The following is a 27,001-nucleotide window of genomic DNA, read 5'->3' as shown; positions in this document are numbered from 1 at the left end:
GAACTCTTGGTAGTGGATTTTTTTGAATAATTGTGCTATCATGTGTTTTGGTGTAGGACAGCAAACACTTCTTCCAAAATTCTTCCATAGCTTTGTTGATGGTATCCCTATCTTCATCAGGTAGGTCTTCATAATGTACCATAAGGATGTTGTCATTGTTGTGAACCGCCATGATGATTGTGGTGTCCCACTGGGCGTGCCAGAAATGTGTGTCGACATAGAATTTCGTCCCGTGCCGAGGACACACGCAGCAAGCCAGAAGGGTCCGCTCAATGGAGCAGATCTACCTAGCTTCAACGTAGGGGTGGTCGATCCTGCGTAATCCTCCCGAGGCGTGATAGTCAATTTGACCCTACAATTAACAAGGAGAGAAAGTTCATTAGTAATTAAGGGCGGAACTTGCCGGTGTTGCCAGACAGTTCCGAAAGTACGGCTATGAGAGCTGATATGGAAGGAAATCGGCTAAATAGCCGATCCCAGTATATTCATGAGAATAAGTCAGTTAGATCTCATGGGGTCGTGTGAAGAAGAATCGGTTATCATTCAGAATAAATATCATTTAAGCAAACATTAATCAATGGCAATAAGATATCGATGATGATTGGTTTATACTGAGCCAATGATTACAAGTAACCGAACTTCTATTTATGTAAAGAAATAATTCAACACCGCTCAACCATCTAATAAAGATAAATCTAATGAACATGTTAGATCTCATCTATCGCCATGACCAGTGGGGCATGAGGCAGAATCATGCAGGCCGTAGAAACAACAATAGACTCGACGACCCTAACTCATTACTAATATCAGTGGGGCATGAGGCAGAATCATGCAGGCCGTAATACAATAACAAGATCATGGGGCTAACACATCTTTCAACTTATCTCTACTTCAATGATCTTGTGATGTGAACTGTTCATGAAAGCATTCGATATCGGCTAAACAGCTGATTCAAGAATAGCGCATAGTTAAGGTCATGCCTTCTCAGGAATGGATCTATCAACTAATGATCCCCACTCCACGGTGCCAACAGTGGGGTGAGAGGCAAAATCCCACAGGCCGTGATGACGGGCCATGGAACGGTTCTCGCTAACCAATAGATCTACTCAAGATCGAACATGCCTTAACCGCACGCTATGCATGATTAAGATTGATATAAAACAACCAATAAAAACATAACTCATCGTTTAAGATGTAGATTAGATCAGTTTAAGATTAGCAAACGATGGGTTAAATAAGATATAAGGCTGATCCAGATCAATCTCAATTGGGCAGAGTGATATTGCTGTAATTAGATAAACAATGAAAGCAATAAGCAATATCGGTAACTTAATGAATCTACCAAAGACTGCCATTCAAAGGTAGAGACGATAACTTGACCTTGATCTAATTCAAGCAGTGGGGTGTGAGGCAGAATCACACAGACCATACTTGAATTAGGCAAGAGTCGATAACTAGCTTATACCAGAGCCGCAGTGGGGGTCGACCGGATCGATGCAGCCATACGAACAGAGGTATAAACCATGATGGTACTTATAACAAGCAGTGGAGGTCGATCGGATCGATGCAGCCATACTTGCTGAAGAACTCGCCGAGATCTACTCCTACTCCTAAGGGGTGGCCGGAGCCAAAAAAAGTAATTGACTTGTATTTGATTGATTGGTTGTTTCTTACAATAGCCGGAGTTTGGTATTTATACCCGGAGCCTAAACATGAATCCTATTTAAGCACGATTTATTACAGACTTTGGCATAAAAATGAAAATATTCCTAATTTAAGATAACTTAGACTCTGATCTTTCCCTTTTTGTAGAGTCCAACATGTTTTCGTCCTGGCGTTGATCGTAGCCTTGTCATTATCTGCTGGCGCTGTCTGAAGAAAGCCGATTCCTAGATTTCACGTCTGAATCAGCTATTTCTAATCCGCCCGCAACTGATCCCTTGATGATACGATCCTAGGAGCTTCTGGGTCTCTGTGACTCTCCTTCCAAATTTTGGTGTAAACATGCACACTTGTCAAATCTAGCACTAGGTAGCTCCTAAGTAGCCCTAAGATCAATTGGAGAAAACTTCATTCACATATAATTTCGAGTTGGAAGTGAATGGAGGGTCAAATGTTGACCGGACACTGGTTTCGGTGTGACCGGACGCTGGTAGTAGAGTCTGGTCAATTCACTTGATCAAGGTGAAGTCGTCTGGTTGCGACCGGACGCTAAGTGACATGTGACCGGACGCTGGGTGCTAGAGTCCGGTCAACTCCAGAGAGGGAGAATCCTGATCGGACGCGTCCGGTCAATGCTAACCGGACGCTTGTCAGGTTCCATCTACTGACCGGACGCTGAGCAGCGAAGTGACCGGACTCTAGGTTCTAGAGTCCGGTCAACATCAGTAAGGTTTTAGAGAGCAGTTTTCGTGACTGGACGCGTCCGGTCAGTGATGACCGGACGCTGGTCAGAGTCCGATCACAACTTAATGGCTCTATGGCTGGAAGAACTGTCTGGAGCATCCGGTCACCTTGACCGGAGCGTCCGGTCACCTCGTAGAGTGGTGTTTCCACCTCCTAATGGTTTGTTTTGAATGAGGGGTATAAATACTTCCTCTATTCATCCAAGGGAGGTCTGTTTCCCATTTCAATAGATAAGAAACACCCTTGAGAGTGCTTAGGAGAGCAAGAGCCTAGTGAGGTGATTGAGATTTGAGAATCTAAGATTAAGGCCTCATTAGTGCAAGGAGAGTAGCAAGTGTGCATCCACCATTCTCATTAGGCTTGTTGTGGTCAAGTGAGAGTTCTTACTTGTTACTCTTGGTGATCGCCATCACCTAGATGGCTTGGTGGTGATTGGGAGTTTGGTGATCATCCGGCGGAGCTTGTGGATGACCCAACTCAAGTTGTGAGCGGTTGTGGGTGATTCACCATGATGGAGTGTCGAAGAATCAATATGTAGAGAGCACTTGATCCTTGCGTGGATCAAGGGGGAGCTACACCCTTGCATGGGTGCTCTAACGAGGACTAGTGGGGAGTGGCGACTCTCCGATAACTCAGCAAAATATCACCGTGTTCCTTCTCCTCTCTTTACTTTAAGCATTTACATTTGAGCAATTCAATTCTTGTCTTTATATTCCTAGAATTGCCATGCTAGAGTAGGATTGTAACTTAGGGTGCTAAACTTTTGAGTGGTAGATCAATAGCTTCACATTCTAGGCACAAGGGGTGAAGTGGGCTAAGTGTAGGGTTTAATTATTGCAAAAAATTTTAGAATTAGCTCAATTCACCCCCCTCTTAGGCATCTTGATCCTTTCAGGTACTATCTATAATTTGTCGGCTTATGTGTGTGACTGATCTCTGGGCACACATAAAATTATGCATCACATTTTATCCTTAAAATCGGGTGTGACAAAGCAAAAGCTAGAACACAGGGCTTCCCAATCTCCCTGTCTACTCCATATGGTGAGATTGTACCAACGTTTAGCTTTTCCCATCAAAGAGAAAGAAAAAATCTTCCATCGTAAGGTTTCGTCTGACATGCCCGCAATGAGTAGGCATGCATAGGTCTGCTCAAACTTATTTAGGTGGGAATAGGGGTTTTCATCATCTTTGCCTAAAAAGGGTTGATCCTGAACCATATTGATTAAACACAGGTGCAGCTCATAGCCAGATGTTAGGATAGGCTTTCATGACTCTTTGGGCTGTAGACTTGCGCTCGTGGGTGCACCATATTGGTAGATAGGGGTGGATTCTAGATCTATGGTAAAAAGGAAAAGAAAAGATAAAAGAATAATGATACAAGGATAAGCTAGGTTCGAAGTTCACTTAGCAACCGTTTCCTCGACAACGGCGCTAGAAATGCTTATTGGTATAAATTAATGCACACAGAATAATCCACAAGCGCACGGATAATATACCGATGTAGCACTTCACCGGTAGTACCCAGTTTTATATCGAACTCGAGAAAACGTATGTGAGAATAACCAAATCTAACTTAACCCAACTTCATAATCAATGCTAGATAATAGGATCTTAGAGGAGATTGCTAAGGTCTTCTAGTTCTAACTTCGGTAAGCTTTGTCTTCTATTGTTCAATTCTAGAGATATTACTAGAGAAAACACATGCAAAGTATGTTTCCTATAGCAACAAAGTCCTATTAGGCCTACTAACGAAAGGTGGACTACAAAGGATTCAACGAGACTATAAGAGTCACCCTCGCGAGCTACCACCGATCCGAAAAATAGGGCACATCCACGAGTAACCGAATCTAAGCACCACGCTTAACTATGAATACTACTTTAACCTAGGAGCTATAGGGATTAAAGTACTCAAAGGAGAGTCGCAAACCTAAAGAATAATATGAACAAGATGCTTACTTGAATTAGAAGTCGATTACCAGAGAAATCTCAGAAGCAAGATCAAGAAGAACTTGATTCCACCAGGGTACAAGACATAGAGAGAGCATCGATAGGCCGAGACTCCTCCCTCTCACTCTCACTATCTCTAATATAAGACTAGATCCTATTGAGGACTAATCTTCGCTTGATTGTTAGCCCTGATCTTGGTGGACATATGAATTAGGGTTTCTGGCTTCTCAGCTCTCAGGATCAAATGCCAATATATATGCCCTGGAGGGGGGTGTAGGCTGGTATATATAGGCCAGAGCATCAATCTTGAGCCCTCGAATCAATCCGACGTGAATAAACGGTGGAGATGCAATCCTTAAGGCGGTGGAGAATCGACGTAACAATGGAGAGGCTGATAGGGGGCCCACAGGCCGGCCGGCCCCACATGTTAGGGGCAGGGCTACGCTTCGGTGATTCGCCTTCTGGGGTCTTCTAGAGTCTTCCCACGTTGATTACATGACAGAATTCCATGATTTCTTTTTACGAATAGGTCCTCCTTGATGTTTTTTGATTAAATCCTGCTGAAAGCACATATTCACCAAAACTCGTGGAATTTGTCAATTTAAATCCCTAAGTCTACATTAGTGATCCTTTTTAGCCATTTATACAAGTTATATTGATGGTTTATGATGAGTGTTAACTACCGTCAGCACCCCTGCAAACCATTTTTTTTGTTGAGGGCAGCCATAGGCTCGATGTAGTTGGAGGTTGAGAAGCCCCTGATCGAATCATGGATGAACACTTAATCGTTGTCATGCTATACAGTAGTTGGGAGGGAAAAACAGAAAGAAAAAACACATAACCTTAAACCATTCTCCAGTCGGGCCGCGCCGCTATGGTCTGGTCGTGCCGGGGCTCCCGTGTTGGATCGACACAACCTCGGGCCGCTAGAGCCAAGAAGAGGAAGGGGCTGAGAGCATCGTGAATCCTAGGCGGCAAGGGTGGGGCGCAGGTGGTGGCGCTAAGGTTTGGCGATGCTAGGGCTCCCGTGCTGGCGTGGGACAGGGTTGGGACGCCGGAGCCTGGAAGAGGGAGTTGTAGAGGTTACGGCGTGCGGACCACGGTGCGAGTCGAAACCGGCGATGGCGAAGCAACAGCTTGGTGGCGCCGGCGGCGTCACGACCACCAGCGGCGGCGTCACGACCACAGAGAGGAGGGGGCCGACGGCCCCCAAAAGTGTAGCCTCGTCAGGAGCAGTGCTGGAGGCGGGAGGAGGCGGCTAACGACGGCTGAAGTTGCGGCGCCGAAGGGGACCGGGGTGGCGTGGCTGTGCGTGCTCTGCTGCGATGCGGTTTCTGGGAGGGGTCATTCTTTTTTTCGTGGGGGAGGGCGTGCGCGATGTGAGTGGAAGCCTAGAAGGTTCGAGTGGAGGGTGGCGGTGAGCATAACGGACGGGCACGATGAAGCGCTGATTTGATTGGACGGACACAGTTAAGAGGTGACGTGGAAGAAGTAGCTGTTAGATTTGGTATATAGCGTTAAGGAAATATGGTAGATTGGTATTTACCTAGAAAATCACATATTTTTATATAATTTGTATTTGATATATATAGGGCCTGTTTTGCACAGCTCACAACAGCTTCATGAGTGTTGTGAGCTGTTTTATTTGTTAAACACTCATTTTAAAAACAACTTTACCCATGAAACTGTTTTTTCTCCCTCTCTCATAAAGACATGAGTTGAGATAAAACTGAAAAAAGTAGCTTCTCCCAGCTCTCTCCCTCATTTCTCTCTCTCATCTATACATGAAGCTGTTTTGCTAAACAATTTTTCCAAAACAGCTCAGCTTCACATGTAAAGTTATTCGTGAAGCTGTTTAAAAAAAAACAGCCTTACTGATAGGGATGAAAACGGATCGGATACGGACAGATCTCAACCCCTCTAAACAAATTCAGTTTCAAATACGGTCGAAAAATATCCGTACCGTTTTCATCCCTACCTACTGACGAAGCTCAGACGTGCCGAACACTCTCGTAATTTGTTTCCTCTCAACTTCGTTAACGAGCCAGGACAGCCGCTAGGGGAGTCGGGGTGGCCGGGCGGTGCCTCCTGCCTTAGGATGAAAATGGATCGGATACGGCGGATTCGGATTCGAATACGGATAGTGTTAATTATGTCGGATATGATACGATTGGATATCGACATCGTAAATATGCGATTTGAGTATTCGGATACGGATACGGTATCGAATGTTGGATATCCGGACTCGAATACGGACAGATCTCAACCCCTCTAAACGAATTTGGTTTCGAATACGGTCCGAAAATACCCGTACCGTTTTCATCCCGGACTCCGGCCTCTGCCCCTGATTTTTTTTTTGAAAACCTCCTCCGCCCCTGATTTCCTCCAGGACCCCTTGCCCTTGGCCCTTGATGATTTGACGGCTGATTAGCCTGAATCTGAGAAGTACGTACGCCTTTCAGGCTCAGTGCTGGCGTGCTGCTAGTCAGAACCCTCCGCCTCCCCGTACCTCCAACAGCTCCAGGGTCCCAGTGCTCTCGGCCCCCCATGGCGGCGCCGGAACCGGAGGCCAAGCTGGAAGACGTAACCCCATCTCTCTCCCGCGAGCCGCTACCGGAGTCTGAATCCGACACCCCTGCCTCCACTGGCCGCGAGCCGCTACCGGAGTCTGAATCCGACGCCCCTGCCTCAACTGGCAGCCAGGAGCTAAAGCCGTGGGAGCAGCACGCCGCGGTGATCAACCTCCCGCGCTACGACTACCGCGCATCAGGGTCCCTCCTCCTCCGCTCGCACTCCGGCTTCCTCATCACCTGCCCCATCAGTGCGTTCCCTCTCCAATTATAGAGATTATTTACTCATTGAAGCTTCTGTTGTTGGATTTATTCGTGGATTAATGTCTTGTGAGGTCTTTTTTATTTTTTTGGCTACAACTGCAATTAGTAGAATTTAGTTGTGGACAATGGATGCCCCAAACTAGCTTCTGTCTTTATTTTAGCGATTGTGTTCGAGTTCCTATGATCGGGGATACATATTGTAAAGACTTAAGCTTTGGTCTATCATACAAAAGCGTTGAACTACGATATTAGACGAATTTTGACATGCTCGCAGTGAAATTTCCATTCTGCACTAGTAAGATCCATACTGGTGGGAGTGGTGGGCATAATCAATAAGCATAATAACATACATTGGCCAGTGAGCATTCCCATGATTTCAGGTATATCAATTTATTACCCCAAGAGTTGATACTGTTAAGTAATCGAATTCACAAGTGTCGTCAAAATAATTTTAGTTGGTGGGTCACCTATAACTTCTGTTCAGTGAACTTAGCTCTGTGCTCTTGGTTATTGCATGCTTGCAGCACAATCTCAAATAAAAAGTGCAATGCGAGTAGATGAGAATTCTACAGGGAAAATTTTAATGTATCATTCACTTGCAGTACCATTTATGAAATTTTGACTACTAAAGAAGAGTTTGATTCAGTATTGATGGCATGTAGGCATTGTTACGAACTTGATGTGCTTTTCATTTTCTTACAGAGCGTGAGAAAAGTGCAACCAGGGAAGCCATTTCCATTCTTGAGGAGGTCATCGCTCATCATGTTGCTCCATAGTATTTAATTGTCTTTCCCAGTAGATTATTCTAGTGCATGAATTCTATCTTAGAGAATGTCGCTATTTCAGTCTGTGTTTTTATTTTGCAATATACCAAAATTATGTTGCATTTCATTCACTATTTGATAAACGCTCTCAAACCTACATGTAGAGGAAGTTTTATATTTTCCCACCTAATAGTACTTAACTGTTCCATCCTCTGTTCATATGACTTTCTCATGCTATGCTTGAGTGTGTAGGCTTTTTTTTTTGAGTTGCACTGTTTGCAACTTCATTCTGTAGTCTTTTCTCCAACGACTGAATAGCTTAGCTATGACTATTAGCACCAGCAGTTTAAGGGACATTTGCAAATTCAGTTTTACATCTTTTGTTTGAAACTCTTTTCAACTCTAGCTTCCACACAGTCCATGTTAAAATATACTGATGTGAAAGCTTCATTTTGTTTTTTGTTCAGTACATTGGTCATGCAAATTGCTGTGTTTCCGAACACACAGAACCATGTGATGTGGAAAATGCAGTGAAGAAAAGAAAACTGTGCTCGGAGGCATCAGGAAGTTTAGAAGAGGCAGTAATGAATGGGAATAGTAATAGTGTTTCAGAATCAATTGGTTAGTATAGGTTATCTGATTGTATCCTTATACTTAGTTACTTATAGCTATTATAGATCCAGAAAGGCTTTCCATATGTTATTTTCTGATCTTGTGCACTTCTTGGCGCCATGGTAGGAGGCACTGTAAACTCAAGCTCACCCCAGTCCAAGATGAATGACAACGTTGACAGGGCTTCAAATCTCTCACTGGTTAAGCTACCAAGAAGTGGCTTGCTCTTCTTTAAATTTCCTAGTGGAGGCCTTCATGTTGTTGAGATGCTTACAGAAATACTTCATTCACTCAGATCTGGGAAACTCAAATCTCCACAGTAAGGTTCCAACTTCATTGTAAGAACTCATCTTCTGAAGTGCTGACATTAGAAGTTGAGATGCTGCTGCTGCCATTTAGAAATGTCTAAATGACCAGTACTATGCATTATCTAAGTTTTCTGGAACTGAAAAAATAGCCCATGACACTTCGTCTACAGTACTTTAATGAAAAAGTTGCCAGCCTTGGTTCAGTATTCATTCTGCATTTTTTTTCTTTTCTTAGTGATTCTACACAGCATGCTGTTCTTGCCTATCTTTTTCTGCTTATTGGCTGAATGAGACTAGTGTTGAATGGTGTCCTAGAAACGCCCTGGCTAAATAAGATGTCGATTTGGGGCTAAACATGCCATTATTTATGTTGCTAGATTTTCATTCTAGCAGTTTGATTTGTGCAACCTGTGTTACGACTCTTCTTTTCAATAAAGTCGAACAGCAATATGATTTTCTTTCTTCCGACCAAGTTGCATATGTAAAATACAGGGACACCGCTGATTATAAGCTACTCCTACTTCATACAGTTAAAGGCTTAAAGATTTGGTGTTTAGAGTCAGTTTCAGAATCAATCTAAGGTTCTCCTTGGATTGTTAGGTTGTTACATCGTCTAAATTAAACTCTGAATTGACAGATGGTGCCACCGCATATTTCCTATTCAAGAAACTTGCATTCTATCAGAAGAAGACCTGCATGCCACTGTGTCAAAGTTATTCCTTGACTTCTCGAGGAGCAAGACTAACAAGGACAAGCCTATAAAGGTAGAAATTGCGTCATTTATCTTTGTTTAACCATTTTGTTAATGTGTAATGGAGTCAAATTCATACTATTTTCTACTGCAATGTATTATGCAGCATTTGTATAGATATCCTTGCTATCGGGTCTCATACAATGATTCATGTATTGTTCAAGTTGTCTCCTACATTTTAATGCCAGGCTCTACTAGCACTTGCTCTATTACCTTCATTATTATGCATCAAAATTACTGCATTCTTTTGTTAATGATCGAAATTTCACTTTTGCACTTAAAGAGCATCACTAGCTGTAGTACACTCTGCACTGTCTCATGAAAACATTTTATACTGAATAAGTTTGGACATATTTTACAGTTTGCGGTTGCCTATAATAGAAGGGGCATCGATGAGACAGAGAAGAACAGTAATGAAGTTTCAAATCAGCAGGCTTTGATGGACAGGGAGCAATGTTTCAAAGTGGTAGCTGCTGCTGTCAAATCCGTTGCTGAGAACTCAGTGGTTGATCTTAGATCTCCTGAGGTAACCTTGACCGACAATTGTAACGGCTTGCATAGTTACTCGATGCTGGTTGGATGACAAACAACATCATACTTGTTAAGATCCAAATTGGAAAACAACAAAGTTTTGAATGCTGACTAGTGAATCTAAGGTCTTATTTTCCATGCCATCATGATGAAAACTGCTATAAGTTTGGTCAGGTGTTGACATCTGACATACTGCAGCTGCAGCATGTTTACTTTCTGTTTCTGGGCATATGTCAGAGAGTCAGAAGACCCTTTCAGATTTCTCTAGCAGCTACTAATCTAACTGTTTGTTCATTGAAGTTACCAAACTTAAGACTAACCCGCAAATTTTATTATATCTACTTGAAAATATGTACTTGTATTCCTCCGGTTTGCTTATAGTAGTTTGAAATATTTCACCTACTGTTCTTTCCAATCTGCAATATACATTAGACGATAACTAGACTTTAAGATTTATGTTCCTTCCGTATTGATAGGAATAGAGACTTTAATGAAAAAAAATGTCCTCCAACATCTTCTTTAATTAGATCTCCAAATATTGCTGTCCTCTATTCCTGATTTGTTGCTAGTCAAAGATGGCGGAGCTGGCTATCTAGAATGTGCACAAGATATAGAGAAACCATTGCAGGGTTGAAAGAGAGCAATTTTTATTCAAGTCGTTCTCCAAATAAGGATAAAGAGTGAGTTTAAGAAGGATTCTTGGAGATGCTCTTACCTTAACTTATATGGGGTGACTAGGACTTTGGGATAATTTATGGGCTATGTCAAGTTTGCTTTTGCATTAATTCTCATTAATTTTTTCTAGCTTTATGGTTTGGTAAAGTGAATGACATGTTCCTAATGTCCAGGTTGCGGTACTCATTGAGATGCTCCCGGTTTCCGGGGTACCTCTTGGATCTTCGTTGGCTGGGGTGTCCGTTCTCCCAGCCGAAGTCATCTCAACCAAACCTCGCCTTTGTGTCAGGTCTTTGGTGCTTGATGCAAAAGCAACAAAAAAGAAGTGAAATCCTGTGGCTGTGGCGCCTCTCGCCAACCAGAGTAGCTGTAATGGGAAACTGTGGATGCAGTTTTTCACCTGCCTATTTGTACTAGAGTGCTATCACCTTAAGGTTTGTTTTTTATCAGGACGTGAAACCATGATCAAGGCGAGCTTTTAACAAGCATAGAAGACACTGGCATGCCTTCGACAAATGTATAATCCTTTGCGCCCCCCCCCCCCCCCCCCCCCCCCCACAAGTAGTCGTCTGTCTGCCTTTGGGGAGGTCAATTTGTGTTTCGTAGCAGTATAGCAGGGAGTTCATCCAGTTCTTGCCTTCTTGGAGGCTAGCTTCTCGTCCTTTTTACCAGCGTGCCGAAATGTCAAAACTGGCCGGCCATGATGGTTTCGCCACTGTTTGTTTCAGAACTTTGTCCATCGTGTCCAGCCACAAAGCATGATGCATGTTGCTGAAGAAACCAGCCTCTGCGACGGCATTTGTTCCGGCCACCGTGCTTTTCCCCTGTAATCTACTGTGCCGCTCATCATGGTAATAATTTGTACTTGAGGCGAGATGCCGTCAGTTTTCAGGCTTTTGGGGAAGTGGTAAATGGCCGTGTGATTTTGACAAAAGGATTGATGCCGTTTCCTTTTACCCAGCATCAAAGGCGAACACGGAAACTGACGAGTGTATTTTTGGACGAGACGCAGGATGGGATTTGTCAATCCTTGAGGCAGCAGATCAGTGGTCTGCATCAAACTAGCTTTGCTCCTGGCGCTTAGGCTTTTGACAAACACCAGCTCAAATGGAGTAGACATGGACAACACACGCACGCATATGAGATGACTGATGTTTTAATCATTCTGTTTCTTTCGTTTCAGCGGGGAGGGTGAGAAGGACATCATGCATACTTGCGTAGTCACGGCTCATGAGTACATTGCTTGTATAGTTGTACATACGCAGGCCTGAATTAGTCATCTCTTCTGTTGAATCTATGCTGAGACATATATCTGATACGAAAATTACAAAGAGGCATGCAACATGACCAGACATTGTGCATTAGGTAACCTCAATTTACCCCTAAATTCTTGGTGTACTTTCTGAAAGAACATTGACACATAATCCTTGATTTGAATGCTTGCAAGAAAGTAGAAACATTTTAAGGACATGGAGAATCTCCTTTGTTCAGGAAATCCCTGCAGGTACAGGAGCTGCCAGCCAAAGTAAGGGGCAGAATGGGAGGAAGAGTAAGGACAGGCTGACAGCCGCACTGTATTCCTAATAGGGCACCTACATTTCACCTACATGGATCACTGAAAGTGTCCTAAGACCCTGTTTGGATCGGGGCCGTTAATTATTAGCTGCTAGCATGAGCAAGCCAGCTAATAGCTTTTTATTAGCGGTGTTATTAACTCAAAGCGTCGTTTGGGTCCTTCGGCTAATAGTCAGTAGTATTTAGCCTATGAAAGTCAATTGCTAGCTTTTTATTAGCTAGGTAGTTCATTTTAAGCTATTAGTTGGGCTATTAACTAGGACATCTTGGATCTACTTATGCTAATTTTAGTTGCGAGCACCTTCAAGAGTATTTCTAAAATTTACTCTCTAAATCATTATGGAGAGAGTCGTTTGTGTAAAAATTGTTTTCTATATCTTTGTACCTTCTATAGCTTTTCTATATATTGTGTGCACTCTAGAGAGTCATTCTTGCTCTCTATCTTTGGCTAGCGAGAAATACAAAATATAAGATGTCTATGTTTGGCGATCCAATTATATTTGAGGGTCTTTTTTTCACCAAAATCTCTATTCCTATAGATTAGGAAGGATATAGAGTCTCTTAGAGTTGCTCTAACCATTAGCAGCTAGGATACAAACACCTCCCAAGTTTGTGGGAGGATCTGTCTTAAACAAGGTCCACTTTGGTGGTCATTTCCAGCTGACAGTTTTTCCTTTACCACTAACATAAAACGGAACATGTGGACTGTCATTCCTCAGATCTTCATCAACACACTTAGTTCTAGACAACCAGTTATGTTAAATAAAAGCGGGGCCAAAAGACTGACAACTAATCACCGCAAACCTGTGGCATGCACGCTACCATTGATATCCAAACGGAACTACATCGGCATGCAATGCATCATGGAACATTGATGTACAAAATTCAGCACGGTGATTAAGCTATGATCCACATATGGACAGGGAAAGGTCCAAGTTAACTCTCTGCCTGGCGAATATGCAGCTGCCTGACGGCCCTGAGCATGCACTCAAGCTGGTCGACGACACCGGCGGGAGAACGCAGCCGCCTTCTTCCCTGGACCAGGAGACAGCGGCCACAGCTTTTGGGTCAATGGAGGAGGCTGGCGGTCGCGACGGTGAACGTCTCCTGGCCGCTTCGTCTCTAGTCGCAGCAGTGCCACACAAGAAGCGTCCGTTTTCGCACATGATCTCCTTGGAATATAGCTGCCTCACCACAGGGCTGAGACGATTCGCTATGGGCCTGCCACTCTGTAGAATAAAACACAGCAGCAGTCAGAAGGACCAAGTCGTTCAATTTGTTAAGTAAATAGAAAACAAAATGTACTGTCTTTTTTTTGTTTCTTATTTATTTACTGCAATTGAATGCAACTAGTTCGTATTTGAATTTGGTCCTGCTTGATTGAGACCGTTTCTTTGCAGTGAAGCACTGAAGCTGCAAGGATCAACAGTTATCGACAAGGAACTATAGTGTGCTCGTGTGCTTCATGATAATTCAGAAGCAAACGGCCGGTACGCTGGCCTTTGCATCTCCCCTTTTCTCGTCGGCCGGAGCAAAGCACCAGAGAAGCTTTAATGGGCTTGTTCTTTCTGAATCTGCATCTGCATCTGTACTGCACGTCTGCAACATCGCCCGTCATCATGGCAACGCTGCTTGTGCATGCAGCTGCAAGGGGTTGGAGTGGAACGGGAACAGATCGAGTGCTGCAAAAGCCCCTTCTTTTGGCATATCATTGTCGACGTGTTCGAAGCAAATGCCTGAGGGCTCAGGTTCTCAAGAGCCATTTCTGGCACTCCTCTGCTACTACTAGCAACAGGCAACAGCACCCACTCATGCATTGCTGCATCACCGGCTTTATTTACCTCCATTTTCTGGCTCGCCTATTTCAAGCCAAGAATTCTTCTCAAGAGCAACAGCTGAGGCTAATGAAAACTACTAGCTTAGGGATGTACGTATGCTGTATGCATAATGCATTTCAGCTAACGTGAGTCCTGATACTGAACACGATGACCATGTTGCAGAAGCACGTACGTACTCCATTATAATTATAAAGCAAGGCATGCAGATGAGACGATTTGAGAGACATGTGAAGAGAAAGATCAGCGTGCAAAAGCAGTTAAGACAAGAGAGAGATATCTTCTTTTGATAACCCTCTTTTCCCCCCAATGCTTCTTTTCAGTAGCTTTTCTTTTTTATTTCTTTTTACCTGCCGTACCTTGAAGGGCTCCTCGGTTCCTCGCACCCAAAATCCCAGCTCTCGCAGGGTGGAAGCGGCTGTGGCAGCACGAGCGGCATCCCTCTGCCACTGCCATCCGCCGAGGCCCTCGGTTATCCTCCTGCTGCTGCCCATGGGAATCGCTCGCGTGTAATCATCGCCGCAGCGCCGGGTGATGCCAGGAGCCCCCATGTCACTGTTCCCCTGCATGCTTTCGTGCGTGGCCGTGGCTGCAGCTTCTGACCCTGCCTCTGCCCTGTTCATCCAAGCAGGCAAAAGATGGCATGGCAAAGGTGTTTGCGTGTGCCAAAGGTTAGGGATTTTTATCATTCTGTTGGAATGGTAGAGATGAATAAAAGCGGCAGCAGAGAGGTGGAAAAACCTTTTCATGGGTGGGCAGATGAATTCCTTGGGGCCTCCCTCATCAATGGTGAATGAGTGCTTCAGATGTCCTAGCCGTGGTTGCACATCTAATGGTAACATGAAAAAAAGAAGAGGTAAGAAATAAAGTTGGTTTGGCTTTCCATTAACAGCATTCATGTGCAGAATTAGCTAGGGCACTACAAAGTGGTTTGGCTTTCCGGTTCCCATTAGCACCACACATGTGCAAGTGCAAGTGCAAGACAACAGAACATATGCATGCATGGCACGTGCCGAGCAATCCTGCAATTACTGATTGCTGTTTACTAGTAGTATCAGGATGGTCTATGTTTAGCTAAGGATCTTAATCCCAAATCCCAAGAAAGAGGCTCCATCACCGGGAAAAACTAAGAAGATTGCTCTAATAAAGAAATTGAGCAGGGAGTAAGACTGTAAGAGGAACAAATAAAGACAAAGGCAGTATCTCTCACCTCTCTTTCTAATGTCATGTCCTGAACTTCTGTACATCTGTTATACCGAGAGCAAAAGGAACCGAGTTAGCATAACGCAAATGCACATTAGTTCTTAGCCATATGTAACAAGAGCTCCTGATCATGATTGTATTCAATTCGTGCGTATCATCATGATATATCGTACTACTGAGTTAGCATGAGAAGAAACTAACTAACCTGAAGGTGGCTCTTGACATGAGCAATGGTAAGCCCTCTGACATCCATGAGCTGAAGAATTAGCTTAGGAGTAGCTTCTGTAGGCAGTCAGCATCGATCACCAAGAGCGCACATGAACGAGGCCATTTTGGCGAGGAAAGAGAGAGAGAGAGAGAGAGAGAGAGAGAGAGAGAGAGAGACAGAGAGAGAGAGGTCTCATATCAGAACGCATCCACACCATAAATGAAGAACACCAAAACAAAGACATGTATCGTGTATGTATGCATGCTATCGAGAGAGCACAGACAGAAGTGAACGTACTGTCCTGGCCACCGAGGCAGTCGACGGCTCGGACGAAGTTGCGATGGAGCTCGCTGGTCCACCTGAGCCTGGGCACCTTGGACCTGTTGTACCGCCTCGTCGCCGCCCCGTTCCTACCACCGCCGGCGCTACCCATCTTCCTCACGCTCGGCTGCTGGCAGCGCCTTCGACCTGCTTCTTCCTTATCAGTCGCCTCGCCTCTCTCCCGTGGTGCCACCGTGTGGTAGCGCGCTGGCGGCCAGCCTCGGTCGCTGCTAGATAGCTCCTGTTCTCCACTGCATCGCTCTCCTCCCGGGCTTGCGGCCGGCCGGGTTGCTTGTCTATATATCGTTGGGCGTTCAGGGCGTGTCTACCCTCTAGACTGTAGATTACAAGAGGACCAGCGGCTAGCGGAGCAGGCGGTCCATCGGCCCCCAAGTGAATACTGAATAGTGATCCCACGCGTCACGAGAGAGAGCCATCATTAGCAGGATTCATTGAGTTTCAGGGGTATCGCAGAAGAGTAAGGTACAGTGGACAGTGGTGTTGCAAGCTAAGCTAGCAATGCCACCTACCTAGTTGCAACATTGATTACTCGTTGTATGACAATGGTACCTACGTAGTACTCCTACAAGCAAGTAGGACGACGACGAACTCGAATCCTGTCGTGTCTCGTTCGAAACAAACGGCACGCTGCAGGGTCTTTTACTCGATTCCGTCGCAGCCTTTTCTCAGCTCAGTGTACATGCCGCTATGGCGCTATCACAGTCACAGGTCACAGGCGGCACGTTCCTCCTGCACATTCTTTGGCTAGCTTTGCCAAGCTACTACTGTCTACATATCCATTTTCAGCTGCAGCCAAGGGAGAAAAACAAGAGGCGCGGTGGTGAGCAACAGCCCAACAGAGCTGGAACGGATAGCTGTGCGCCAGACCGCCAGTGCAATAGGCAATGGCAGGGCGAGCATCCAGCCGAGCAGAGGCACCCACGCATCCTACACCTCTACAGCAGAGGCACCCACTCGCATGAAAAGTGTACACGCCGCATTCGGCAAAAAGAAGACATATGGAGATGCCTTCTAGGCGTCAGGTCAGGTGTTGTTCATGTCATAGCCTAAATGCCTAATGGTAGCTCCAAGCCTCCAAGTTTTCGAAAATCCTGTTGTTTATAACGCAGGTCTAGAGCAACAAACGGCTTATCTTTTTTTTTTTCAGAAAAAAAGTCTAGAGAGATGGGAGGACACAAGGCCCTCTCTCCGGGAGGCTCGAGCGGCGACCAAATTTTGCTACCACTGGGTTCCTCATTTGAGATCGAGACCAAAATAAGAGCTTGTTTAGTTGGTGTCCTGGGAAGCCTGACCCTAACAACAATATGTCTGACTTACAGGCAGGGGACTTTCTTTGAGCCAGTGGCGGATCCAGCAATCAAAACTTGTGGGGCCAACTAGTAGGAGCTGTGGGGCCAAGCCATATATGCTTCAATGGGGTCTATTTGCTGCATCAAAACCTATGGGGGCCAGGTGGCCCCACAGGTTGAACGTGCATCCGCCACTACGTTCAGCACTCATTGGAGATTGTTGAGGAGCTCTAGAGGAATATTGTGAGGGGCTTTTGTGCTCGTTTTTCGTCGGAAAGACAAAGAGCAATTGGATACCGAGGCTTGTTGGGGTACCTTGTGATTGAGTCACGTCATACAAAAGCGCTCATGTCGAAGATGACCTTGAGGGGTCATTGAGCTTGTAGAGGGACGACAATCCTTGGACTGATCGACTTCAAGAGGGCCGAAAAGCCACAAAACCACATACATATATCTTTGTGTGTCCATTTATGTGATTTGATCGCTCTCTACTTGTGCTTTTTATGTGTGCCTTTCAATTCCTAGAAGTAGAGATAGTAGGACTGGTCATCCTAGGGGCCTTGTTCGGCTGGTCTATAAGCCGCTTGTGCTGATTTGTACGACTGATTTGTTGGGAGAGAAAAATACTGTACCATGGCTGATAAGCTGGCTTATATAAGCAGCCGGACACAGCCAGGGTTTTTGCCTAATTAGCTATACAGTTCCTAAGTTGCTTCACTTGATATCTAGGATTGTGTAGCTGATCACCCCAGGTGTCGAGTTCATAAACCCGGGGTCCCTCATGGACCTGCTTCCCAACAAAAAGCTTGGCCTAGCAGACGACGTTGCAAATGACGCGCAACTCCTGGGCCGGCCCAAATACCTAACGATAGGCCAGAAGGGCAACCCAGTCTCCGACCAGAAGGCCTGGCCAAGGAGGAACGACGCTCGCTTTCGACTCCGACCCCACCTCTCCGATCGGAAGGCCTGGCCAAGGAGTAACGATGCTCGCTTCCGACCCCGGCCCGCCTCTCCGACCAGAAGGCCTGGCCAAGGAGGAACGACGCTCGCTTCTAACTCCGACCCGCCTCTCCGACCAGAAGGCCACCGAACCTCTGCTTACAACTCTTCTCCAACCAGCGCAGTCGGAGACGACTAGGAAATGACCGAATGGGGACGCCCGCTCGGTAAGGACCCAAAGAATCAGGCGGAGCAAGTAAGATAGGGCTCTCAAGTCAACCGCAATACCGAGGGCCGTACCCTGCACACCTGCAGGGCAGTACTGTCAGGCCATATCAGAAGGGTGCTCTACAACCTTCCAGACATATCAGAATACAAACAGTGTTGTGGGCGCCAACATTTGACCTACAGTATGGTAGGCGCCGACATTTGCCATACTAGAAGAACACGATGGAACCAACCACATGCATCCAGCCATCAACAGTGTTCTGGGCGCCGACAAACTGCCTACCAACGGCGTGGGCAACAAGACTTCCACATGCATCCACGTTGCCTACCAACAAGACTACCCAACGACCGTTATGTAACCGGTTCCCCTATGGCCTCGCATCCCCCATGGACGCGTACACACGAGAGCTCCAAAAGATACTGATGCCGCCCCCTCTCACATCCAAATTCGTGGGGATGGTGGGCTATGCTCCCGCCTCTTTCCACGACCTCATGGATGACGATGTTGAGAGCGACGGCTCTAGCGTCGATGACATCATGGTGGCCAGCCACCCTCTGTCCTGGGAGTGCGCTATGGCGGACGCCCCAGGACAGCCGCCGGTGGTAGCGAAGTCTCTACAGACCCACACCCCTCTAGATCCTCATGCGGAGGCCCTTGCGTGTGCATAGGAGCATAGTGAGGAGCCATGACAAAGGTGGCAGAACCAGCCACCACCTGCGTCGGTGCGCTCGGCACACCACGTTGCACCCCGTGCGCGTAACCCGGCGAGCGGCGCTCGGGGTCGCACCCGCCAGGTTTAGTGCAACATCATCGACGGGGGGAACGATCCCCACAGTTTGCTCGAGCTGGCTAGAACATCGCCGCGGCAGCGATGCTTCTGCGTGGCCTTCCTGAGCCTATGGACCCATAGGAGCAGGCGGTCCACCGAAACCTCCAGGCCCTGGTGGAGACCGCCGCCATTCAACAGGCGGAAACCTCCATGTCGCACCACCGACTCGTGGCCTCTCTCCCCACCAGAGGAGTGGGGATGCACCAGATGATTCGCTCTATTCGCTCACCACTACGGCCGTCGGGCGTGGAATAGGAGGGCGCAGCTACGCCACGGCCTGACCTGGCACCCGCTTCACACTGGCCACCTATGCACAAACGCCTCGGGCCGAACTGAGATGCTCACAGCGTCATCAACAATTGGCGTTAGGCCCGGCATGATGATGACATCCATCAAGCGGCGGTGAGAGCAAGCGGCATGGGTCCTGGCCAGACCATCGAGGGGAGCAGTGAAACACACCCTAGGCATGGTCGCTGACCTGACGACCGAAGTCCCAGCCTGGATGGCCTGGGACCATGGGCCTTTGGCCAAAGCATCCAGAGAGCGCCGTTCCCACAGCGCTTCCGACCGCCTACCAACGTCGCCAAATATACCAAGGAGACGAATCCTGGTATATGGCTCAAAGACTTTTGGCTTGCCTACCGAGCCGGAGGAGTGGATGATGACCACTTCATCATTCAGTACCTCCTCATCTGTGTGGGGGAGCATGTTCGAGCATGGCTCAAATTCCTCCCGCATGACAGCATCCGTGACTGGGCGGACCTCAAGCGGGTCTTCGGTGGGAATTTCCAGGGGACGTATGTTCGCCCTAGGAATTCCTAGGACCTCAAGAGCTGCCAGTAGGAGCCCAACGAGTTCCTATAGGATTACATCCATAGATTCTTAAAATGATGCAACTCCCTCTCCGGGACAACCTGCGAGTCCCTGATCCACAAGCTTGGCTACCTGAAGCCCCGTACCATCCACGACCTACTCGACATCGCCACGAACTACACCTTCGGTGAGGAGGCGGTCGAAGCAGTCTTCAACGGAGGCTAGGACAAGGGCAAGGCCAAGCACGAGGACCAAGAAGAGGGGCCCTCCACGCAGAGGGGCAAAAAGAACAAGAAGGATTGGTGCCGACCAGCCAACTTCGCGTTGGTCGCCGTAGCTGATCGCGTGGGCAAGTAGCCCCAATAGGGCCTGCCTGACCACTTCGACAAGCTCATGGAGAGCCTATGCACGAACCATGCCTACCCTGTCAAGAACCTCTACAAGAACTATGAGCTCCTCAAGCGCTTTCTGCAATAGGCCAACGAACCAAAAGAGGGAAAGGGCAAGGAGCCAGCAGCTAAGAAAGGAGGCATGACGGGCAAGGATGGGGATGGCTTCCCCAATCCCATCTACTCCAAGCGCCAGCACAAAGTGCGCTATAGAGAAACATGCATCGCTGAAGCGACCGTCCCCTCCTTCCTTAGCAGGTCAGAATCTCCGATCACTTTTGATCAGAGGGACCATCCTTCCCACATCGTCAGACCAGGTCGCTACCCGCTCATCATCAACCCCGTTGTCTGTAAGAAGCGCCTCACCAAGGTGCTGATGGACAGAGGCAGCGGCCTCAACATCCTCTATGTCAACACCCTCGACGCCATGCGCATCCCTCGTTCAAAGCTCCACCTAGTGAGCTCTCCCTTTCACAGCGTGATCCCAGGGACACAGGCATACCCGCTCGGGCAGATCGACCTGCCCGTCACATTTGGCGACCAAGCCAACTTCCACTCGTAGGTCCTCACCTTCGAAGTAGTGGACTTCCCAGGGTCCTACCACGCCATCTAGGGGTGGCTGTAAGCAAAATGGACCTTAGGCCCATTTACTTTGGATTTTGGTGTTTGATGACCAACACAACAAAATTGGACTAATGAATTTGCAAGTGATTGTTTTGTAGTTCAATAGGGTGCAAGACATGACTTGGACAAAGGTGACGTGATGATCCAATGATCAACACCTTAAGCAAGACCCTAGAAGCATAAGAGAAGACTCAAGATATCAAGCAAAGTCCAAGCATGAAGATAGGAACCAAGCCAGATGCAAGATCGCGAAGATACGAGCTCACATAAATGACCAAACGCTGGACCGAATCCTGGAAGGTGATCGACTAGACACTCCGATCAGTGACTCGGCTACAGTAGGCGTCAGCAGCAGTGACCGAATGCTGGACCAGACACTGGTGGCAAATCGATCGGATGCAGGGCAGCAGCACCGATCGAGTATAGAGAGGTTCTAGAGCGGTGAAATTGCGACCAGACGCGTCCAGTGGCAAGTGACCGGACGCTGGCAGCGTCTGATTAGTTGATCGCAGCTCTAACGGTTGAGACGACCAGACGCGTTTGGTCAGGACGACAGCAGCGTCCGGTTAGTAGCAGAAAAGCAGGATTTCATCCCCAACGGCTACTTTCTCAATGGGGCTTATAAATACAACCCCCAACCGGCCAAATGAGGTGTGTGGATCTGAGGAAACATATCAAGGGTGTTGACACACTATTTTAGTGATCTCCACTTGCATAGTGCTTAGTGATTCAATAGGTGATTAGTGTAGGCGCTTTGCGAAGTGCTTAGGTTGATTAGACCACTGCTTATGCGCTTGCTCTAGGTTTAGGCCTAGTGTTTAGTGAGGTTTGCATACCTCTTATCACTCGGTGCTTGCGTGTAGCATTGTTGTACATCAGAGGGGCTTATAGTCTTGCGAGATCACACCAACCGCAGTTGTGGTGTGGCCACCACCGTGTACCGGAGGGAACAAGGCCCGCGGCGTTTCGATCAGAAGCTTGATAGTGAAGACAGCGGAGAGCATTCGAGAGAGGCTTGCTGGAAGGCACGTCGGAGACCCACTTGCGCGTGGGGAAGGCCCGAGGCTATCCATGGAGTTATCCGACTGGGAGCTTGGCCCTTGTGAGGGATTCCTTGCGAGGGGCTCCAATGAGGACTAGGGGGAAGCTTGCGTGCTTCTCGATACCTCGGTAAAAATACCGAAGTCATCGACGGGAATTTGCATATCTCTACCTTTCTCTTTAGCTTCCACATTTACATTGATTGTATTACTCCTTTTGCAGTAGAGATAGCAACACACTAGCAAAATCATAGTTGCACATCTAGATAGTTTATCTATTGCATAGGTTTTGCTAGGGTTAGAAAAAGAGGCCATAGTTTAGAGTTAGTTTTTAAAGTTGCCTAATTCACCCCCCCTCTTAGGCATCATGGTCCCCTACAAGTGGTATCAGAGCCGGTTGGCTCAATTTGGACCTTTGGCTTAACCGTTGTTGAGCCGACGTTATTTAGAGTGGTTGGGATGGATACCTCTAGGCCTCCACACTTTGACGGCACTAACTTCCCCTATTATAAAGCTAGAATGGCTTGCCATCTTGCGGCGGTTGATTTGGGTGTTTGGAGAGTCACTCGTGACGGGATGAAACCCATTAAGAATCCCGATAAACCCACGAAGAGTAAAGAAAAGGAAATTCATTTCAATGCTAGAGCTAAAAATTGCTTGTTTGAATCATTTAGTATGGATGTGTTTAACCAAGTGTTCACTTTAAATACGGCACATGAAATTTGGTTAAAACTTCAAGAGCTCCATGATGGCACATCTAATGTCCGTGAGCAAAAATATTGTCTAGCTAAACAAAATTATGATTCCTTTATAATGAATGATGATGATCTTGTTCGTGATATGTATTCTCATTTGAATCTAATTATCAATGAGCTCAATTCAATCGGATTAACAAAGCTAGATGATGCGAACATTATGAGGAAGATCATCTCCATGCTACCACAAAAGAAATATGTAAGCATCATCACCATCCTTCACAATATGGAGAACTTGAGCACCATGACCCCTGACATAGTCATTGGCAAGATAGTGGCATTTGAAATGTCATGTAAGATGGGTCAAGACGAAGCCTCTTCATTGAGCAAAGGCAAAGCTCTCGCATGTAGCGAGAAAAACAAGATGAAGGACAAGCAAGTTGAGACAAGCTCAAGCTCAAGCTCCTCAAGTGAAGATGAAGAAGAAGATGAGGACGATGATGATGATGAAGATTCAAGTGAAGATGATCAATCTTCCTCCTCCACCTCCGACCTTGATGAAGAATCAATCAAACTAATCAACAAGGTGGAGAAGATGACCCAAAGGCTTAATGTCAAGGGTGTGTCCATCGAAATCCAAGATCTCATTTTCACCAATCAAAGAAATGAGCAAAGAAAGAGAGGAAGCTGTGGATGCGGTGAGTTAGGGCACTTTGTGGAAGTTTGTCCAAACAAGCCCACACCAAAGACTTAAAAGAAGGCATGCAAGAACCAAGCCCTCACATCAATAAGGTCATGGGTTGATTCTTCAAGTGAAGAAGAACACTATCACAAGAGGCGAGGGCGCAAGCACTCATCATCAAGCTCTTCTCGTATGTGCCTTATGGCACGAGGTAATGAAAGCTCATCCTCTAGTGAGAGTGATAGTGATGATGAAATGCCTTCTTATGATGAAATTGTGCAACAAAATCTTAATTATGCTAAAGTTTGCACTAGTCAACAAAAGAAGCTCGAAAAATTAAAAGAAAAGCTAGATAGTTCACAAGAAACATACAAAACTTTGCTTGAACAATATGAGAACTTTGCTAATCTCAATGTTGAACTATCTACTAAAATTGAGCAACTTAAGGCTAGTGCAACAACAAATGCATGCACAATCAATGATGAGCAACTTGTAAAGAAAATGAAAAATTAAAAGAAAAGTTAGCTAGCTCACAAGATGCTTATAAAAGTTTGCTTGATAAAATGGAAACCATGTGCAAACATTGTGATGAGCTAACTAATAAAGTTGCTAATCTTGAAGCTATTAGTACAACCCCCACCAAGGCATCTAAAAAGAAAAGTTCTATCTTTAACATGTCTAAAAAGGATGCCTCTACTTCTTGTAATGATTTATGTTTAGACTCATATTTGTGCAACCAAGTTTGTGTTGAGAAAGTTGTTGTAGATACATGCACACAAGAGATTGCAAAGGAGAATGAGCAACTCAAGCAAGAAGTAGCTCGCCTCACCAAGGACTTGACTCAAGAGAAAGGCAAGGCGAAGTAAGCCCAACTTCATCAAGATAACACCGTCAAGGGAGTGAAGAAGCTTGATGAAGGACAAACCGTGGTTTGCTACGTGTGCCACAAGGAAGGTCACAAGTCCTTTGAGTGCAAGGTGAAGAATGGGGGAGGAGTGAAGAAGAAAGAGAAAAAGCAAACTAGTGAGCTCTCCAACACCTACACCAACAAGGTGGACAAGAAGGCCTCCACACCTTATTTCTTGAGGAAGAAGAAAAATAACAAGGTGGTGGCCATCAAGGTGAACAAGCAAGCTAGCAATGGGGTCAAACTCTTTTGGGTGCCAAAGGAGATCATTTCCAATTTGAAGAGCACCAAGAAGGTTTGGATCCCGAAAGAGAAGTGAGAAGTCCAATGGACTTTGGGGAATTTGGAGACTTGGAAAAGTATGGATGCATTTCATGAGGTGCATCATGATGGACAAAATCATTGCCAAGTGGGTTAGTGAATACTATGGACCCAAATTCCCCTTCCCATGTTAGGTAACTAGATTCAATTTACTTCAAGTGGTACTAGACTTAATTTCCTACAAGTGGCATCTTTAAGCATCTAGTTACTCTTCATGCCTTCGTTTGCATTTGCATGCTTATATCTTTTGTCATGCATACACTAGGTATATCTTATGGTAGGCTTGCTCGGTTTCATTCTTAACCCCTGGAGCAAACCTACATGGTTTTAAAATTGTTTAGGAGCACGGCACATAGCTTGTCTTACAATTGTTCATCTAATATGTGCCAAAGTCCAAATTGTAGGTAATTTATCCCAAATATCGCCTTCGAAAATGACTCTCACATTCATATGATGTCATCTTTCAAGTGGTATTTTTTATTCTAAAATCAATGTGCATGTTTCCTACAAGTATTCCATACTTGTGTGCATAAATTTAGGGGGAGGTTACTCTACAAGTTGGATGCTTTGAGACTAACACCTTTTCAAGCTGATCATGCCTGTAGTAGTCTGATTGCAAGGAAAATAGAGTCCCCGGAGTTAAGCATCATACTTCAAATATCCACCACCTATTGCAAGTGATAGAAATCAAATTGGTTTCCACATGTGGTATTTCTAAACCAATATCATCATATTGATTTCATTTTGATATTTATATGCTTTCTCCATGCATTATATAGATTAAATTCCCTTAAGCAATAATTTGCCAATTATGCATATGCTTTTCCTTCTACCATATGTATGCATATTTTTAGGGGGAGCTTAATCTATATAATGTGAGAGTCAAATTTTGTGACCTATTCCACTTTACACACAAAGGTTCACAAAGTTTGACCCTCCCTTGTGCTACTAATGTCTTCCTTTTCGGTGTATGATTCTAAAGGGAGAGAATTTAGAGGACCAAAAGCAAGCATTAATTTGTAGGACCAAAAGCTAGATCATAATAATTTATAAGTGGTAATGGTCTATAAGTGGTAATGGTCTGAGAAAGGGAGGATAGTGGATTATGGATTAGCCTATGTAATAAGGATAATTTGTAGGAAGCAAGGCTTACATCCATAATACCACATGGGGACATTTGGAAGGGCAAGTTAAGTTTTTATGTAGTATCTTTTAGTCTTACAAGTAGTATCTTTTAGCATCATATAACCTTGCCCCTTGCATTGCATACTAGCAAGTAGGTAGTTTTCAAATTTCAAAATTCTATTATTTGCTTGCTTTGGTCGTGTTGTCATCAATCACAAAAAGGGGGATATTGTAAGGAAAATGGACCCTAGGCCCATTTACTTTGGATTTTGGTGTTTGATGACCAACACAACCAAATTGGACTAATGAATTTGCAAGTGATTGTTTTGTAGTTTAATAGGGTGCAAGACATGACTTGGACGAAGGCGACGTGATGATCCGATGATCAACACCTTAAGCAAAACCCTAGAAGCACAAGAGAAGGCTCAAGATATCAAGCAAAATCCAAGCATGAAGATAGGAACCAAGCTGGATGCAAGATCGCAAAGATACGAGCTCACAGAAATGACCGGACGCTGGACCGGACGCTGGAACGTGATCGACCAGATGCTCTGATTAGTGACTCGGCTACAGCAGGCATCAGCAGCAGTGACCGGATGTTGGAACGGAAGCTAGTGGCAAATCGACCGGACATAGGGTAGCAGCGTCCGATCGAGTACAAAGAGGTTCTAGAGTAGCGAAATTGTGACCGGAGGCGTCCGGTGGCAAGTGACCGGACGCTGGCAGTGTCCGATCTGTTGATCACGGCTCTAACGGTTAGGACAACCGGACACGTCCGGTTAGGACGACAGCAGCATCCGGTCAGTAGCAGAAAAGCAGGATTTTGTCTCCAATGGCTACTTTCTCAGTGGGGCTTATAAATACAACCCCCAACTAGCCAAATGAGGTGTGTGGAGCTAAGGAAACATATCAAGGGTGTTGATACATCATTTTAGTGATCTCCACTTGCATAGTGCTTAGTGATTCATTAGGTGATTAGCGTAGGTGCTTTGCGAAGTGCTTAGGTTGATTAGACCACTGCTTATGCACTTGCTCTAGATTTAGGCCTAGTGTTTAGTGAGGTTTGCATACCTCTTATCACTCGGTGCTTGCGCGCACCATTGTTGTACATCAGAGGGGCTTGTAGTC

The 27,001-nt window shown here is 45.7% G+C and overlaps 2 protein-coding genes across 3 annotated transcripts; one reads left to right on the top strand and one right to left on the bottom strand.

The window, feature by feature from the left end:
- Window positions 1-6,773: 6,773 nt before the first annotated feature.
- Window positions 6,774-11,320, top strand: LOC136464096 (uncharacterized). Its single transcript, XM_066463054.1, has 7 exons — window positions 6,774-7,174; window positions 7,890-7,936; window positions 8,419-8,572; window positions 8,690-8,882; window positions 9,509-9,635; window positions 9,984-10,148; window positions 11,002-11,320. The coding sequence occupies exons 1-7, from the start codon at window positions 6,901-6,903 to the stop codon at window positions 11,155-11,157; spliced, it is 1,116 nt and encodes a 371-aa protein (XP_066319151.1). The 5' UTR covers window positions 6,774-6,900; the 3' UTR covers window positions 11,158-11,320.
- Window positions 11,321-13,305: 1,985 nt separating this feature from the next.
- LOC136464095 (myb family transcription factor MOF1-like) lies at window positions 13,306-16,186 on the bottom strand. Of its 2 annotated transcripts, none has more exons than XM_066463052.1 (6): window positions 15,947-16,186; window positions 15,647-15,723; window positions 15,449-15,485; window positions 14,980-15,067; window positions 14,589-14,853; window positions 13,306-13,632 (listed from the first exon to the last, which is right to left on the bottom strand). In XM_066463052.1, exons 1-6 carry the CDS (start codon window positions 16,080-16,082, stop codon window positions 13,306-13,308), a joined length of 930 nt encoding a protein of 309 aa, XP_066319149.1. In that variant the 5' UTR covers window positions 16,083-16,186. The 2 variants fall into 2 exon arrangements, with proteins under 2 accessions (XP_066319149.1, XP_066319150.1); XM_066463053.1 differs by having other exon boundaries at window positions 14,598-14,853.
- Window positions 16,187-27,001: the final 10,815 nt, after the last annotated feature.

This window comes from Miscanthus floridulus, chromosome 7, assembly GCF_019320115.1.
Source record: "Miscanthus floridulus cultivar M001 chromosome 7, ASM1932011v1, whole genome shotgun sequence".
Lineage (NCBI taxonomy): Eukaryota > Viridiplantae > Streptophyta > Magnoliopsida > Poales > Poaceae > Miscanthus > Miscanthus floridulus.
The sequence above is the reverse complement of the archived record's forward strand: the minus strand, read 5'-3'. Positions and strand labels throughout refer to the sequence as shown.